General features: G+C 30.0%; 1 protein-coding gene and 3 long non-coding RNA genes across 4 annotated transcripts; 3 read left to right on the top strand and 1 right to left on the bottom strand.

Annotated features, from left to right (window-relative positions):
* Positions 1–185: 185 nt before the first annotated feature.
* On the top strand, positions 186–1078 carry LOC117129034. Its single transcript, XR_004452606.1, has 2 exons — positions 186–846; positions 948–1078. It is a non-coding gene; the product is annotated as an uncharacterized LOC117129034 (long non-coding RNA).
* Positions 1079–3942: 2864 nt separating this feature from the next.
* LOC117128985 lies at positions 3943–12262 on the bottom strand. Its single transcript, XR_004452523.1, has 3 exons — positions 11702–12262; positions 9035–11612; positions 3943–4256 (listed from the first exon to the last, which is right to left on the bottom strand). It is a non-coding gene; the product is annotated as an uncharacterized LOC117128985 (long non-coding RNA).
* Positions 6479–8407, top strand: LOC103847256. Its single transcript, XR_628752.2, has 3 exons — positions 6479–6635; positions 6725–8291; positions 8382–8407. It is a non-coding gene; the product is annotated as an uncharacterized LOC103847256 (long non-coding RNA).
* Positions 12263–12517: 255 nt separating the features above from the next.
* Positions 12518–17715, top strand: LOC103847584 (alpha-L-arabinofuranosidase 2). Its single transcript, XM_033282168.1, has 19 exons — positions 12518–12757; positions 12868–13008; positions 13900–14111; positions 14280–14334; positions 14436–14638; positions 14711–14832; positions 14925–15078; positions 15154–15223; positions 15395–15540; positions 15630–15675; positions 15758–15810; positions 15921–16065; positions 16149–16267; positions 16341–16412; positions 16646–16752; positions 16852–16908; positions 16998–17187; positions 17281–17427; positions 17502–17715. The coding sequence occupies exons 3-19, from the start codon at positions 13908–13910 to the stop codon at positions 17589–17591; spliced, it is 1980 nt and encodes a 659-aa protein (XP_033138059.1). The 5' UTR covers positions 12518–12757; positions 12868–13008; positions 13900–13907; the 3' UTR covers positions 17592–17715.
* Positions 17716–17743: the final 28 nt, after the last annotated feature.

The following is a 17743-nucleotide window of genomic DNA, read 5'->3' as shown; positions in this document are numbered from 1 at the left end:
TGCATTAAAACAATATTGTCGTATTTTTTGAAATTTTCTCAAAATCCATGTGTTAACGAAAATATTGACTTTTTGGAAAATGTTTTATATACTAAAGCCTATAATCTTTAGTGTTGTTTTAAAATTTCTAACCACATTCTACATTTGTATTAATGTATTTTAAGCTCTTTTACATGGTATATGAGAATCCTTATAATTGCTTTTTATCAATTAATTAAGTAAAAATTCATAATACTCCCAAAATCGATGGAATACCACTATAAAATCACTATTTTGTTGAAAAAATGAAACAACAAAGGCTCCAAACCTCTTTGATCATCATCATATGTTACTGGAAGATGCAACTATGCTTTAAAACAATATTTTCGTGTTTTATGAAATTTTCTCAAAATCCATGTGTTAACCTCTACCAAAATATTGAGCTTTTGGAAAATGTTTTATATACTGAAGCCTATAATTTTTAGTGTTGTTTTAAAATTTCTAACCACATTCTATATTTGTATTAATGTATATTAAGCTCTTTTTCATGGTACAATAGAATCGTTATAATTTTTTTATCAATTAATTTAATAAAACTTCATAATACTCCTACATCGATGGAATAACCACTATAAAATCACTATTTTCTTAAAAAACAGAGACAACAAAGGCTCGAAACCTCTTTGAACATCATCATATATTAGTGGAAGATGCAACTATGCATTAAAACAATATTATCGTATTTTTTGAAATTTTCTCAAAATCTATATGGTAACCCCTAAGAAAATAATGAGTTTTTGGTAAATATTTTATATACTGAACCCTATAATCTTTAGTGTTGTTTTAAAATTTCTAACCACATTCCATGTGTTAACCCCTACGAAAATATTGATTTTTTCTGTAAATGCTCTATATACTGAAGCGTATGATTTTTAGTGTTGTTTTAAAATTTTTAAAAACATTTTAAGATTTGTATTAATGTATATTAAATTCTCTTTCATGATATATGGGTATCGTTTTAACTTTTTTCAATTAATTCAGAAAAACTTCATAATACTCCCTAAATTAGTGGACTAACTATTATAATATCTTTATTTTCAAGAAAAACGGAGACAACAAAAGTCTCAAACCTCTTTGACCTTCATCATATGTTAGTGAATGATGCAACTATTCATTCAACAATATTTAATTTTTCAGTAAATGCTCTATATACTGAAGCATGATCTTTAGTGTTGTTTTAAAATTTTTGAACACATTCTACATTTGTATTAATATATATTAAACTCTATTTCATGGTACATGGACATCGTTTTAATTTTTTGTTAATTAATTTAGTAAATCTTCATAATACTCCATAAATTGGTGGATTAACAACTATAAAATCACTATTTTCTAGAGAAATGGAGAAAACAAAAGTTCCAAACCTCTTTGACCTTCATAATATGTTAGTGAAGGATGCAACTATGCATTAAAATAGTATTTTCATTTTTTTAAATTTTCCTAAAAATCTATGTGTTAACCCCTACGAAAATATTGACTTTTTCGGTAAATGCTCTATATACTAAAGCATATGATTTTTAGTGTTATTTTAAAATTTCTAAAATTTTTTTACATTTGTATTAATGTATATTAAACTCTCTTTCATGGTACATGGACATTGTTTTAATTTTTGTCAATTAATTTAGTAAACTTCATAATACTCCATAAATTGGTGGAGTAACCACTATAAAATCGTTATTTTCTAAATAAACAGAGGCAACGAAAGTTAGAAACCTCTTTGACCTTCATCATATGTTAGTGAAGGATGCAACTATGCATTAAAACATAATTTTCAATTTTTGGAATTTTTCTCCAAATCTATTTGTTAACCCCTTCGAAAATATTGAATTTTTTTTTATAAATGATCTATATAATGAAACCTATGATCTTTAATGTTGTTTTAAAATTTCTGAATACATTCTACATTTGTATTAATGTATATTAAACTCTCTTTCATGGTACATGGACAAGGTTTTAATTTTTTGTCAATTAATTTAGTAAAACTTCATATCACTACCTAAATTGGTGGACTAACCAATATAAAATCACAATTCTCTAGAAAATGGAAACAACAAAGGTTCCAAACCTCTTTGACCTTCATCATATATTAGTGAAGGATGAACTATGCATTAAAACAGAATTTTTATATTTTTGAATTTTTCTTAAAATCTATTTGTTAACTCCTACGAAAATATTGAACTTTTTTTGTAAATGCTTTATATACTGAATCATATGATCTTTAGTGTTGTTTTAAAATTTCTAATAACATTTCTATTTGCATTAATGTATATTAAACTCGCTTTCATGATTAATGGGCATCGTTTTAATTTTTTTGTCAATTAATTTAGTAAAACTTCATAATACTTCCTAAACTGGTAGACAAACCATTATAAAATCTCTATTCTCTAGAAAACGGAGACAACAAAGATTTCAAACCTCTTTGACCTTCATCATATGTTACTGACTATACATTGAAACAAAATTTTCATATTTTTGATTTCTTTTCAAAATCTATGTGTAAATTCTCTATATACTGAAGCCTATGATCTTCGATGTTGTTTTAAAATTTATGAACACATTCAACATTTATATTAATGTATATTAAACTCTCTTTCATGGTATATAGGCATCGTTTTAATTTTTGTCAATTAATTTAGTAACACTTCATAATACTCTCTTAATTAGTGGACTAACCACTATAAAATCGTTATTTTGTAGAGAAACGGAGACAAAAAAAGTTTCAAACCTTTTTGACTTTTATCAGATGTTAGTTAAGGATGCAACAATGCATTAAAACAGTAATTTCATATTTTTAAATTTTTCTCAAAATTTGTGTGTTAACCCTACGAATATTGAATTTTTCGGTAAATGCTCTATATACTGAAGCCTATGTTTTTATTGTTGTTTTAAAATTTCTAAACACACTATACATTTGTATTAATGTATATTAAACTCTCTTTTATGGTACATGTGCATCGTTTTAATTTTTTTGTCAATTAATTTAGTAAAACTTCATAATACTCCATAAATTGGTGGACTAACCACTATAAAATCACTATTTTCTAGAGAAACAGAGACAACATAAGTTCCAAACCTCTTTAACCTTCATCATATGTTAGTGAAGGATGCAACTATACATTACAATAAAATTTTCATATTTGTGATTTTTTTTTCAAAATCTATGTATTAACCCCTACGAAAATATTGAATTTTTCGGTAAATGCTCTATATACTGAAGCATATGATCTTTAGTGTTGTTTTAAAATTTCTAATTTTTTTTTTACATTTGTATTAACATATATTAAAATCTCTTTCATGATATATGGGCATCGTTTTAATTGTTTGTCAATTAATTTAGTGAAACTTCATAATACTCCCTTAATTGGTGGATTAACTATTATGAAATCGCTATTTTCTAGAGAAACAAAGACAACAAAAGTTCCAAACCTCTTTGACGTTCATCATATGTTAGTGAAGGATTCAACTATGCATTAAAATAAAATTTTTATATTTGTCAATTTTTCAAAATCTATGTTTTTACCCCTACGAAAATATTGAATTTTTCGGTTAATGCTCTATATAATGAACCCTTATCTTTAGTGTTGTTTTAAAATTTCTGAACATATTCTACATTTGTATTAATGTATATTAAACTCTCTTTCATGGTACATGGGCATCGTTTTACTTTTTTGTTAATTAATTTAGTAAGACTTCACAATACTCCCTAAATTGGTGGATTAACCACTATAAAATCACTATTTTCTAGAGAAACAGAGACAACAAAAGTTCCAAACATCTTTGACCTTCATAATATGTTAGTGAAAGATGCAACTATGCATTAAAATAATATTTTCATATTTTTGAATTTTTCTCAAAATCTATGTGCTAACCCCTACAAAAATATTGAATTTTCGGTAAATGCTCTATAGACTGAAACCTATGATCTTTAACGTTGTTTTAAAATTTCTAAACACATTCTAAATTTGTATTAATGTATATTAAACTCTTTTTCATGGTACATGGGCATCGTTTTAATTTTTTGTCAATTAATATAGTAAAACTTCATAATACTTCATAAATTGCTTGACTAACCATTCTAAAATCTCTATTCTCTAAAAAACGGAGAAAACAAAGGTTCCAAACCTCTTTGAACTTCATCATATATTAGTGAAGGATGCAACTATACATTAAAACAAAATTTTCATATTTTTAATTTTTTTTCAAAATCTATGTGTTAACTAGATCCCTTAATGCATGGTTCTAGAGTAATTAACTAGATCCTGAACTTAGGACATAGGAAACTGCGAGAGTAGATAATATTCTGATTAAGTTAAGTTTGTTAGAAACATGCGAGAGCTGATCGACCATTCTTAATGGTAATCAAATCGCCACAACCATCGATCGACATCATCAGTCGAGCGTCGATCGACATCGACACTGGATCGTTGATCGATAGTGTTGTAAAGTGAGCGGTTGAGTCCTAGCGTATCAGCTCGCCTAAACATCCTATCTTGTGGATTCGATCCCTAAATACTACGATTGAACCTCTTATGTGAGAGAGTAAAGTCACTCTTTAGGATAATTTGAGGGATATCAATAAGATAAATAAGATGGAACGGTTAATAAATCTTGAGACGATCAAGATTGTATCAGATTACAGAGATTAACACGTTCAAAACTTGTGTTATTATCAATATATTACCACAATAAGGTTCCAAATGGTGATGATTATGAATAAATATTAATTTTTTTGAAAATAGGTAACTCTAAAATATTACATTAAAGATTGCAAGATTTTTTTAGTTATATAATTTTTAATGTCAATTAGTATATGTTTGGTATCTTACTTTTGTTTTATATTAAATAATTATCTATTATTTTATTTTGAAAAACTTGGTGTGAACATATTTACATTTCATATGTTATTGTGAAATTTGTATTGTCTGTGTTTACTATTATAAGAGAAAATCATAATATATCTTTTTACGAAAGATTGGAATAACCATATGAACATATTATAATAAATATATTGGACATTATTTTCTTGATATATTACAAAAGTAACAATTAATTAAAATTAAATATATAAAATGAAATAAACCTCTGACAAAAACAGATAATTAAAGTTCATAACTAGTTGTTATCTAGCCATGAAGGCATTTAATGTAAACACACAAATTTACAAAACAATTAATATAAATAACTGAATAAAGTAAATATATTTAGCTGAATTATATAGACTAAGATTAATATAAATAACTGAATAAAGTAAATATATTTAGCTGAATTATATAGACTACATAATAACAATTTTAATTTATATCTTTTACATTTTGAAAAATCTGTTTACAATATACAAATTATTATGCAATCTGAAGAAAATACTATACTTTCACACTAATATTCATATGCTTAGGTAAATGAATCATGCATTTTTATATTATTTTGACTATAATCTCAGAAAATAATTGAAAGATTTTCTTTACAAAAATATAACTAATGCTAGTTTATGTTTATATGTAGATTGATATGCTTAGGTAAATGAATCATGCACTTTTATATTATTTTAACTATAATCTCAGAAAATTAATTGAAAGATTTTCTTTACAAAAATATAAGTAATGCTAGTTATGTTTATATGCTTAGGTAAATGAATCATGCACTTTTATATTATTTTCACTATAATCTCAGAAAATTAATTGAAAGGTTTTCTTTACAAAAACATAATTAATGCAAGTTTGTGTTTATATGCTTAGGTAAATGAATCATGCACTTTTATATTATTTTGACTATAATCTCAGAAAATTAATTAAAAGATTTTCTTTACAAAAATATAATTAATGCAAGTTTATGTTTATATGCTTAGGTAAATGAATCATGCACTTTAACATTATTTTGACTATACTCTCAGAAAATTAATTGAAAGATTTTCTTTTCAAAAATATAATTAACACAAGTTTATGTTTTTATGTAGATTGATATGCTTAGGTAAATGAATCATGCACTTTTATATTATTTTGACTATAATCTCAGAAAATTAATTGAAAGATTTTCTTACAAAAATATAATTAATGCAAGTTTATGTTTATATGCTTAGGTAAATGAATCATGCACTTTTATATTATTTTGACTACAATCTCAGAAAATTAATTGAAAGATTTTCCTTACAAAAATATAATTAATGCAAGTTTATGTTTATATGCTTAGGTAAATGAATCATGCACTTTTATATTATTTTGACTATAATCTCAGAAAATTAATTGAAAGATTTTCCTTACAAAAATATAATTAATGCAAGTTTATGTTTATATGCTTAGGTAAATGAATCATGCACTTTTATATTATTTTGACTATAATCTCAGAAAATTAATTGAAAGATTTTCTTTACAAAAATATAATTAATGCAAGTTTATGTTTATATGTAGATTGATATATATATTATATATATATTATATATATATATATATATATATATCAATCTAAAATATAATAGAACTCTCAAACAGTTTCTAAAACATCCTTCAAAATGAGTCTCTCCAAAAAATTTATAGTAATCGCATTTGTTTTCACTCTTTTCTTTGCGATGCCAATTGTTCGCTGCACCGATATTGTTTCAGGTACTATATTAAAATTTAATTTTTAGTTATGCTAAAGTCTCCGTTCCTGCATAATTTTAATTTTTTATTATTTTTTACTATTCGAATAGATTTCGGAATAAAAAAAGTGTATCATATATGCTATGGTCCATGTGACGACAAAGGAGTGTGTGAGAAGTATTGCCAAACCAAAAGCGGTCTGATAAGGGGCGACTGTGTTGGTGGCACTTGTTGTTGTGAACACTAAATAAAATATTAAATAATATCGTTAGATATTAGATCTTGTATGAAATGAAATAATATTATCAATAATACATAAAATGCTTTAAAAAAATATAAAATATTATCAAATTGAAGTTACTTTGATTAACCTCGAGAAAATATTAGTCAAAGTTGCAAGTCTTTTCTAAAAAAAAATTAATAGAAATATAGTAAATATTAATAATGTAATACATCCTACGTGACTTAGAACTGTAAAATATGGAAGGGAAAACACGTGAAGAACAATTAACGTTACATATATATCTCATGCAAAAATAAATGAAGTGAAAAAGGAAACTAATAAAAAATGGTAAATGTAGTTAAGTGAAAAATAAAAATATTCATTTTTTTCCTTTGTACATATATATTCATTTAAAAAAAAGGAACTAATAAGTGAATGTAAATGTAATTAAGTGAAAAATAAAAATATTCATTTAAAATAAAATATTATACAAACAATACTATGACAGCAACAAACTCAAGTTATTACGCTTAAACAAGTTACGCTTAAGCAAGAAAGTCAATCATCATATTATATGGCATAAGCAAACAAAATTGAACCGAACCAAAATGGACAGAACTGAGCCATTCTCCGGCTTAACCTTTGTCAAAATTTCAGTAACCCCGAAGCAAACCTGAAAAAATGAAATGTCTACTAACCATGTTTACTTATATCATCAAATGTTTTAGTGAAAACATTGCATTTGATGATTATGTTAGTGAAGACCTGAAACATTAGTTATGTTGGTATAATAAGTAAACGAGGATGTATTTACGTTTACACAAACCATTTTAATCACGCATTCATACAACTAGTGCTACTATGTTCACTTGCGCATGGCGACAAATAACAATAGTAATATTGCTGTCGGTTGGATTAGGTGTCTTTTGCAATCCCCAGAGGCAGGAGCAGTACAAAGATTAGGCCATTAAACGTTATGTACAAGCGAATCCTTAATTAAACGTAGAACCGGTAAAAGTAAAACTCCAGGTGAAACGGTGAAAAAACTAAGGCATTATTTTAAGAGTTCAGAGAGACATGAGAGCAATCACGTCTTCAACGTTAACCTCTCTTTGACCCTTCCCACGCCTTCTTTTAAAAGCTTCGTTAGCAAGATTCTTCTTCTTCTGCTGAAGCTCAAGGACCCTCTCTTCAATACTGTTCCTCGCAATCATCCTAATCATTTTAACCTCCTGTTTCTGCCCAATCCTATGAATCCTGTCCATGGCCTGTTCTTCAACCGCAGGGTTCCACCACGGCTCGAACAGGTAAACCCTCCTTGCTGCAGTCAAGTTTATCCCAGCACCAGAGGCCTTGAGGCTTGCAAGCAACACCACGGGTCCGGAATCTGCATTAAACGAACAGGCTGGAAAGATGCTACTTGAGAACTATGAAGAGTACGCTAGGCATGCTCGGTGAGTCCATCTACTTTGAGTCTCATATTCTGTCAAAATCTCTTTTGACCATTCTGGTTTTAAGTCGAAATCTTCTGGACTTGTGTGCAGGCTTTACACGGGTATCCATGCTAAACCAAAACCTAAGTTCAAATAAAAGAGATGATATATGGTTTTTGAGTTTTTTTTTCTGTCTATTTTAATATTTCTTACTTCTTGTTCTTTCCTCAATTAAATCCATTGCAAATCAATCATCTGCAGTTTTGTTTGCTCTCTCTCTCTCTCTCTCTCTCTCTCTCTCTCTCTCTCTCTCTCTCTCTCTCTCTCTCTCTCTCTCTCTCCTCTCTCTCTCTCTCTCTCTCTCTCTCTCTCTCTCTCTCTCTCTCTCTCTCTCTCTCTTTCTTTCTCTCTTTTTTGTAACACCTACGAAAATATTAAGTTTCTCGGTAAATGCTCTATAAACCGAAGTCTATAGTGTTGTTTTAAAATTTCTAAACACATTCTACGTTTGTATTAATGTATATTAAACTATATTTCATGGTACATGGGCATCATTTTAATTTTTATCAATTAATTTAGTAAAACTTCACAATACTCTCTAAATTAGTGGACAAACCACTATAAATTTGTTATTCTCTAGAGAAACGGAGATAACAAAGATCTCAAACCTCTTTGAACTTCATCATATGTTAGTGCATGATGCAATCATGCATTAAAACAGTATTGTCATATTTTTGAATTTTTTTCAAAATCTATGTGTTAACTCCTACGAAAATATTGAGTTTTTCGATAAATGCTTTATACACTGAAGCCTATGATTTTTAGTATTGTTTTAAAATATCTAAACAAAGGTTCCAAACCTTATTTTCGCATGATGCAAACCTTATTTTTCACAATACACCCAAAATTAGTGGAGTATCCACTATAAAATCGCTATTCGTTAGAGAAACGGAGACAATAAAGGTTCCAAAACTCTTTGACGTTCATCATATGTTAGTGCATGATCCAACTATGCATTAAAATAGTAATGTCATATTTTTGATTTTTCTTCTCAAAATCTATGTATTAACCCCTACGAATATAAAATTGGTAAATGCTCTATATAACTAACCACTATAAAATCGCTATTCTCTAGAGAAACGGAGACAATGAAAGTTCCAAACTTTATTTTCTATATACTGGTAAAATAAACAGTACTGGTCATCTATGAACAGGAAAACGTCTTTGGAGGTTTATTATGATAAAAATGTCACTTTAAAGGTTTAAAGTGCTAGTAAAATAACTTCAGTGTTTAAAGTGTTAGAAAATGACACTCTCAATGTTTAAAATGCGATTTCCCCTTTGTTTTAGTATAAAATATTTAACCTAAAATAACGGATAAAAACAGTGCTAGACTATCTCGAACTGGTGACGTGATCAGTTTAGAGCAGCATACTCAACCACTGAACTAATGACACCTTTCACATACTTTTGCCCCAAAATAATATTTATTGTAATTGGCCGTGAAGCTAATGCTTCATCCGCCTCCTATTCTACTATGTAGTAGGGTTTATGAGACGTCTCCGTCGTACGGTTTATTTATATGTCTAGAAAAAATAAATATTTTCACTTAATTACATTTACATTCACTTATTAGTTTTATTTTTTCACTTCATTTATTTTTGCATGAGACATATATATGTAACGTTAATTTTGCATGTTCTTCATGTGTTTTCCCTTCCACACACACATATATATATCAGTCTCTTTTTTTTGTAAACTTATATATATCATTCTTGTCATCTTACAATTTTTTATTTTCTTTCGACTTCATGAAATCTCTCTCACGTATATATGTCCATTGATTATCAACACCTATAATATCATTAAACTTTAATAAACTTTATTTACATCATTGTTTCTCTCGATCTACTCACTCAAATCCATAAGAATAGTTGTAATAATTCAATCAAGGGATGAAACTAGGCAAAATGGTGAATTAGTGCACGAACTAGGCCATATCGCCTAATCAATATATAAACTATTTGATTGTGTGATCTGATATTTGGACTAATAACGAATTTAAATTTAATACATCAACTTAGAATAAAAGACATTTAAATACATACAACCGTCATCATGTTCGTAAAATGGTGACATGACACAGTTCGTAACTGAATAATTTTAGTTTAAACGAAACAAATGATGCAATCCGATACCTGAACTTATAACAAATTTGAATTTTAATACCTGAACTAAGAATAAAAAGTTTTTAACTACCTGGAGCATGATTTATCACATAAATTCATCCAAGTAAATGCCTAGTCGCAACAGCTAGATTGACGATGAAGACATGATCCATCGGCGAAACCTATCAATTTTTTTACCCAAATGTGAATTTAACATATGTACTATGTTGTTCTTCTGCTTAAGGTTGTGGAGATATGTATTGTCGAAGTAGAATCTCGTGTTAGAGAGGTTTATTCTCGTGATTCATTATGTCGACTCAAAAGATATCAAAATAAATAGTTTCAAAAAAAAAAAAATCAAACTGAAGAATAGAGTATATCAGAATGGTGACAGAAATTCGGCCCAATAGAAGCTGCAAGACAACATGGACTGAATGCATCTGCAGAGCTTCTACTATGTAGGGTTTATGAGACGTCTCCGTTCATAGGATTTATTTTAATGTTGAGAAAAAATGAATATTTATTTTGGTAAAAGAAAAAAAGGAATATATATGTACAAAGGAAAAAATGAATATTTTTATTTTTCACTTAATTACATTTACATTCACTTATTAGTTTCCTTTTTTTAAAATGAATATATGTACAAAGGAAAAAATGAATATTTTATTTTTAAATTAATATTTTTGTTTTTCACTTACTTACATTTACCATTTTTTTATTAGTTTCCTTTTTCACTTCATTTATTTTTGCATGACATATATATGTAACGTTAATTGTTCTTCACGTGTTTTCCCTTCCATAGTTTACAGTTCTATGTCATGTGGGATTACATATTTACATTATTAATATTTTGCTATACTTTTATCAATGTTTTTTTAGAAAAGACATGCACTTTGACTAATGTTTTCTCGAGGTTAATCAAAGTAACTTCAATGTGATAACATTTATATTTTTTTTGTAAAAGAATTTTATGTATTATTGGTAATATTATTTCATTTCATACAAGATATAATATCAAATGATATTATTTAATATTTTATTTAGTGTTCATCACAACAACAAGTGCCACCAACACAGTCTCCCCTTTTCGGACCTTTTTTGGAATAACAAAACGGCCTACACACTCCTTTGTCGTCACATGGACCATAGCACATATTATACTTTACTCCGAAATCTATTCAAATAGTAAGAAATAATAAAGTATTAAAATTATGCAGGAATGAAGACTTTAGCATAACTAAAAATTAAATTTTAATGTAGTACCAGAAACAATATCGGTGCAGCGAACAATTGACATCGCAAAGAAAAGAGTGAAAACAAATGCGATTAATATACATTTTTTGGAAAGACTCATTTTGTAGGATGTTTTATAAATTGTTTGAGAGTTCTATTATATTTTAGATTCCTATATACATACATATATATATATATATACATTTAAACATAAACTTGCATTAATTATATTTTTGTAAAGAAAATCTTTCAATTAATTTTCTGAGATTATAGTCAAAATAATATAAAAGTGCATGGTTCATTTACCTAAGCATATAAACATAAACTTGCATTAATTATATTTTCGTAAGGAAATCTTTCAATTAATTTTCTGAGATTATAGTCAAAATAATATAAAAGTGCATGATTCATTTACCTAAGCATATCAATCTACATAAAAAATAAACTTGTGTTAATTATATTTTTTCTAAAGAAAATCTTTCAATTAATTTTTTGAGATTATAGTCAAAATAATATAAAAGTGCATTATTCATTTACCTAAGCATATAAACATAAACTTGCATTAATTATATTTTTGTAAAATATTGAGTTTTTCAGTAAATGCTCTATACATTGAAGCCTATGATCTTTAGTGTTGTTTTAAATTTTCTAAACACATTTATAAACCATGATTATGGGCAATTCTTAAGGGGGTTTTAAAACTAAATGACTGATATAATTAAATCATAAATAAATAAAAACTTTGTTACCGATTCTTAATTAATGATTTTGGTGATCAATCCTTAGAGTGGTTTTTCAACCACGTGTCAGCATCCCATTTAATCTTTTTTTTTCTTTCTCACCGAACCGACGAGCTACTATGTCTCTCACCAGTTGCTTGCTTCCCTTCCCTCAGTCATCAACGGCTCCTTTGGCCTCCACGTGTTGTTGCCATCTCGCCGCCTCTTTTTCTAGCTTTCCGGTAAGAATATGTGCGCATGGATCCAAAGATGGTAGGTTTGGTGAAGTCGAGCGTTAAGCTCGGCTGATTCGAGTGAACTATCATCCTTCGCCCTGCACCACCACGTACCCCGCCTCTTCAAACTGGTATGAATTTCATTTTCTGATTCCTTTAATAATCCATCGTGTTAATTTTTCATTGATATGTAATTATTAGGGTTTTTTTCTTTGTTTTGTGTGTTCACTGAATCATTAAGCATGAAACCGTTGTTTCTGAGGCTGCTGCCCCTGCTTCTGCGCCCCATGTTGCCAACAGCATGGGCTCTGCTTCTGCTGCGCCCCCTGTTGCCAACATGGCCTTTGCTTCTTGTAACAGTCAGTCCAAGGCTTTCCAGGAAGTAAGTTTAAAACCCCTTTGCTTTATCGGCAGCTACATAACTTTCATGTTGTTGTTGTAGTCTTATCAAGTTTGTTGCCATACACTATAAAGTTAATTTCAGTTCATTGGTTCACAGATTCTAAAGGATTGAGCTCCTTTCTTTTACAATTTCGACACAGTATAATGTCACAAAACGCTCATCTATGATCTTTCTCTGTCTCTTCTTGTGTGTACATTGCCTGAAACTTGATTACAACTCATCTTTTTAATTTTTTTTTTTTTTAAGAACTCTTCATTAAGAAACTTCCATTGAAGCAAGAAAATTAGGTGATTCTTAACTAAAGTTTTTAACTAAAATTTAATACTTAAATAGTCATTAAGAAACCTAATGGGTTTCTAGGGTTAATCATGCTCTTAGCACCATGAATGAAAGTATATTGTACAGATGGTAATTGTTTGAGTTGTGTAATTTTTTTTTAAGAACCATTACTTAAGAAACTTGCAATGGAGGACAAAAGTTTAGATGTCTCTGAACTTCTTGGTTTACTTTATAGTCGAAATCGGCAAAAGACTTCTGCGTTCACGTCTCCTCTAATTTCAGTATTTTCATGCAAATGTGTAATTAGTTAGGTAAAGTGCTAAGTAGTCAAATTGAAATCCTCGTCATTTTATGTTCTTTTCTCCTTTTTTAGATTAATTATTGAATTCCTTTTAAGTATTTAATAATTTTGTTTAATTTGTATTGAATGGTTCTTTCCCGTAAACGGAGTGAAAAAGCATAGGATACCATGTGCATTTTGTTTTCTTTCCAAAATAGTCTGTATGTAGTTACTAAGTCGTTCTCGTAAATTCAAAGAAATATTTTTTATTGATATATAAATTAACCCTGTAATGTCTTTCCTTTGATCAGATTTGGCGATGATGGACATGGAGTGTTCTCTGAAGTTTCTGACAAGTATTTTCCTGACATTATTTCTCCTTGGCTCTTATTCTGCTTACGAGAATGTTCGTCTTGTTGATGCTCGAGAAGACAACGAAAAACATTATGTGACACTGCAAGTAGAAGCTTCCAACGCCATAGGACGACCCATTCCTGAAACCCTTTTTGGGATCTTCTTTGAGGTTTAACACAGTTTCATGACTTTTCTGGCTTTTTTATGCTGTCACCAAAAATTATATTCAAACGAATCTTGGACTTACTCTGATTTTCTTGTATTTTTTTACATAGTTTGATGCTTTAAGTATCAATGTAACTCTTTATAAAACTAAATCTCAAGTAATTCTTGACAGGAAATCAATCATGCTGGAGCAGGTGGACTGTGGGCTGAACTTGTTAGCAACAGAGGTTTTTGTCTGAATTTTAACTTTATTTCCTGTAACATTTTTCATGAAAAAAGAATGGTGAAAATAACAAAACTAAACTCATTGTTAAATCTTTTGCTCCAGGATTTGAAGCTGGTGGACAAATCATTCCTTCCAGTATCTGGCCATGGTCCATTATTGGAGATGAATCAACCATATCTGTAGTTACAGACCGCTCTTCATGTTTTGAGCGCAACAAAATTGCACTTAGAATGGAAGTGCTTTGTAACAGCAGTGGTTGTCCATCAGAAGGAGTCGGGGTTTATAACCCGGGTTACTGGGGCATGGTACGTTTCATACTTTGCTATTTTCTCTGATGATAAATATAAAATTTCTATTCACTTCCATTTTTTTTGTAGAACATTGAAGAAGGAAAGAAATACAAAGTGACCCTTTATGTGCGTTCCACTGGGGACATCGATGTGTCTGTGTCTTTGACAAGCTCGAATGGATCACTAACTCTTGCATCAGAGCAGATTATGTAAGAGCGAAACTTTCAAAGTCTTGTTTTAATAGTTTCCTAGTATTTTTTCAAGACTGGTTTGTTTATCATTTTTTTTTTACTTCTTGCAGAGCTTTGGCTTCTGAGGTTTCAAAATGGACAAAGAAGGAAATGCTTTTGGAGGCAAATGGAACAGATGATGGCGCAAGGCTTCAATTGACAACTACCAAAAATGGTTCAATCTGGTTTGATCAAGTCTCAGCCATGCCTGTGGATACTTATAAGGTAGGTTTGTTTACTTCTTTGAGAAACAGCCTAGAGTAATCAAGCTACTAATTCATATTTTTGGTTCGGTCACAGGGACATGGTTTTAGGAATGATCTTTTCCAAATGATGGTTGATCTAAAACCTCGTTTCATCCGTTTCCCTGGTAATCTCTAAATTGCAAAAACACCATTTCACTTCATGTTATCTTTAGTAATATATGAATTAATTAGATGAAATAAGCTAAAAGACTTATTAATATTTTTGCGAGTCTTTTTTATGATTTTTTTTTTTGTGAAATAAGCTAAAATACTTATAAAGTATTTTCTTGAGTTAGGTGGTTGTTATGTGGAGGGTGATTCGTTAAGCAACGCATTCCACTGGAAAGAAACCGTGGGAGCTTGGGAAGAGAGGCCTGGCCACTTTGGTGATGTTTGGAACTACTGGACAGATGATGGTCTTGGTCACTTTGAGTTCTTTCATGTAAAAATATTCTTACCTTTTCTGTAACCATATTTAAGTGTTGAATCATTCACCTAAGTTTAATTTTTCTAAGCAAAATATTATTGCAGCTGGCTGAAGATCTCGGTGCAGCTCCAATATGGGTGTTTAACAGTGGTAACTCTTCAGTTAACTATATCTTTAACACTTCTTCTTACTTTCACTACTACATGTATTAACCTCTTTGAAACTGTTGCAGGAATCAGTCATCATGATCAAGTTGAAACCGCACGTATCATGCCGTTTGTTCAAGTATTCTCATGAAACTCTTTCTTTTTAAGTTTAAGAGAGTGATTGCGGTTCACTAGTGAGGCAGTGACAAAACTAAAAATGTGATCTCTTTCTATTTTGTTTGGTTTCAGGAAGCGCTAGATGGTATTGAGTTTGCTCGTGGTGATGCTAATTCAACATGGGGATCAGTTCGAGCTGCAATGGGACATCCAAAGCCTTTTGGCCTTAAATATGTTGCTGTTGGGAATGAAGAGTGTGGGAAAAAATACTACAAAGGTTTTAACCTTTACTTACCTAATGAAGATAAAGGAGCTTTTGATCATATACTAAATTAGATACACAATTTTATTTTTGTTCAGGAAACTACCTTGAGTTCTATAATGCTATCAAGAAAGCCTATCCAGACATCAAAATCATCTCCAACTGCGATGGATCGTCTCAACCACTCGATCACCCCGCTGATTACTATGATTTTCACGTAAAAAACATACACAAACAAACGTTTATGATTGCCAATCAAACTGTGTGTATGCATCTCCTTTTTGTTCCAGGTTTATGCTCCTGCCAAGGATTTGTTTTCCATGTCCCATAAGTTTAACAATACATCGCGTGATGGTCCAAAGGTGATAAAGAGTTCATATTTTTCATGCAACAAAAACTTTTTTTTTGAATAAATGTTAAATTTATTCAACCCAAAATAAATCTTTTTACAATGAACGCATCATGTACTTAGTGTTTTTAGAAATTAAAAGACACTACAATTGTAAATGTTTCAGAATCATCTAGAGGAGAACCATCTCCTCATAGCCTCTGCATATCTTATTGATGAAGCTTTGAACATTTGTTTGGTTCACAGGCTTTCGTTAGTGAATACGCTGCGAAGAGCGAAACAGATGCTAATAAGGGAAACCTTCTAGCCGCTCTTGGTGAAGCAGGTTTCCTCCTTGGTTTGGAAAAGAACAGGTTTTTTCTTACACAACTTTTTCTCGTCTTTCTCCGGTTTGGACCACCACATAACAAAAGTTTTTTTTTACATTTACTCTCCTTGTTTTTTGTTTGCAGTGATGTTGTAGGAATGGTAAGCTATGCACCTCTCTTCGTTAACACAAACGACAGAAGGTATGTGTATCTCTCTCACTTTAGTTACATTGAATGGTTTAGTCAGAAATCATCAAAGACGTTTTGCTTTGTTTTTATTTATTTATCAGGTGGTTGCCAGATGCTATAGTTTTCAACTCGTCTCATTTGTATGGAACACCAAGCTATTGGGTCCAACAATTCTTCACAGAGTCAAGTGGAGCAACTCTTCTCAGCTCTACTATGGAGGGAAACTCTTCTTATGTTGAAGCATCTGCCATATCCTTCCAAAGCAATGGCTCTGATTACATACAGATTAAGGTTTTGTGTTGTTTCTCAAGTGTGATTATTTTACAGATTTTGAGTTTGAAAAATGAATGTTGTGGGTTGATATCCATATATATATATTTGCAGGCTGTTAACTTTGCAAACGTGACAGTAGAGCTGAAGGTAAAGATGACTGGATTGGACTCGAGCAACACGAAAGCTTCTGCAAAAAAGAAGAAAGTACTTACATCTGCCAGTGTGATGGATGAGAACTCCTTCTCCAACCCAGAGATGGTAAGACTAGTTGCAGTACCGGCCTCATATTCGTTTAATTACTAAACCAATTTTTTCTTATTGCTTTCCTGCAGATTAAGCCACAAGAAAGCATAGGGGTGATGCCGGAGGGGAACTTCACGTTTGTTCTCCCTCCCTACTCCTTTTCGTCATTCGATATTTAGTGTCACTAGACGTTGTAGACTCTAAGTTTTATACAACAATGAGTGCGTGAATGATATGATTACATATCAATAATATGACGTTACATTCTATTTGATTCCACACATTATAAATTTCCATTATCTATCTGCAGGTAATCTAAAAACTCTCAACA

This window comes from Brassica rapa, chromosome A10, assembly GCF_000309985.2.
Source record: "Brassica rapa cultivar Chiifu-401-42 chromosome A10, CAAS_Brap_v3.01, whole genome shotgun sequence".
Taxonomy (NCBI): Eukaryota; Viridiplantae; Streptophyta; class Magnoliopsida; order Brassicales; family Brassicaceae; genus Brassica; species Brassica rapa.
Note: the sequence above shows the minus strand (reverse complement) of the source record. Positions and strands in the feature narration are given on the sequence as shown.

Excerpts from the sequence above, each read along its gene's own strand:
- LOC103847584 (XM_033282168.1), top strand. The coding sequence starts at position 13,908 with ATGATGGACATGGAGTGTTCTCTGAAGTTTCTGACAAGTATTTTCCTG. Across the intron at positions 15,079-15,153 it reads TGCCTGTGGATACTTATAAG|GGACATGGTTTTAGGAATGA; the intron begins GTAGGTTTGTTT and ends GTTCGGTCACAG. Across the intron at positions 16,066-16,148 it reads TGGGAAAAAATACTACAAAG|GAAACTACCTTGAGTTCTAT; the intron begins GTTTTAACCTTT and ends ATTTTTGTTCAG.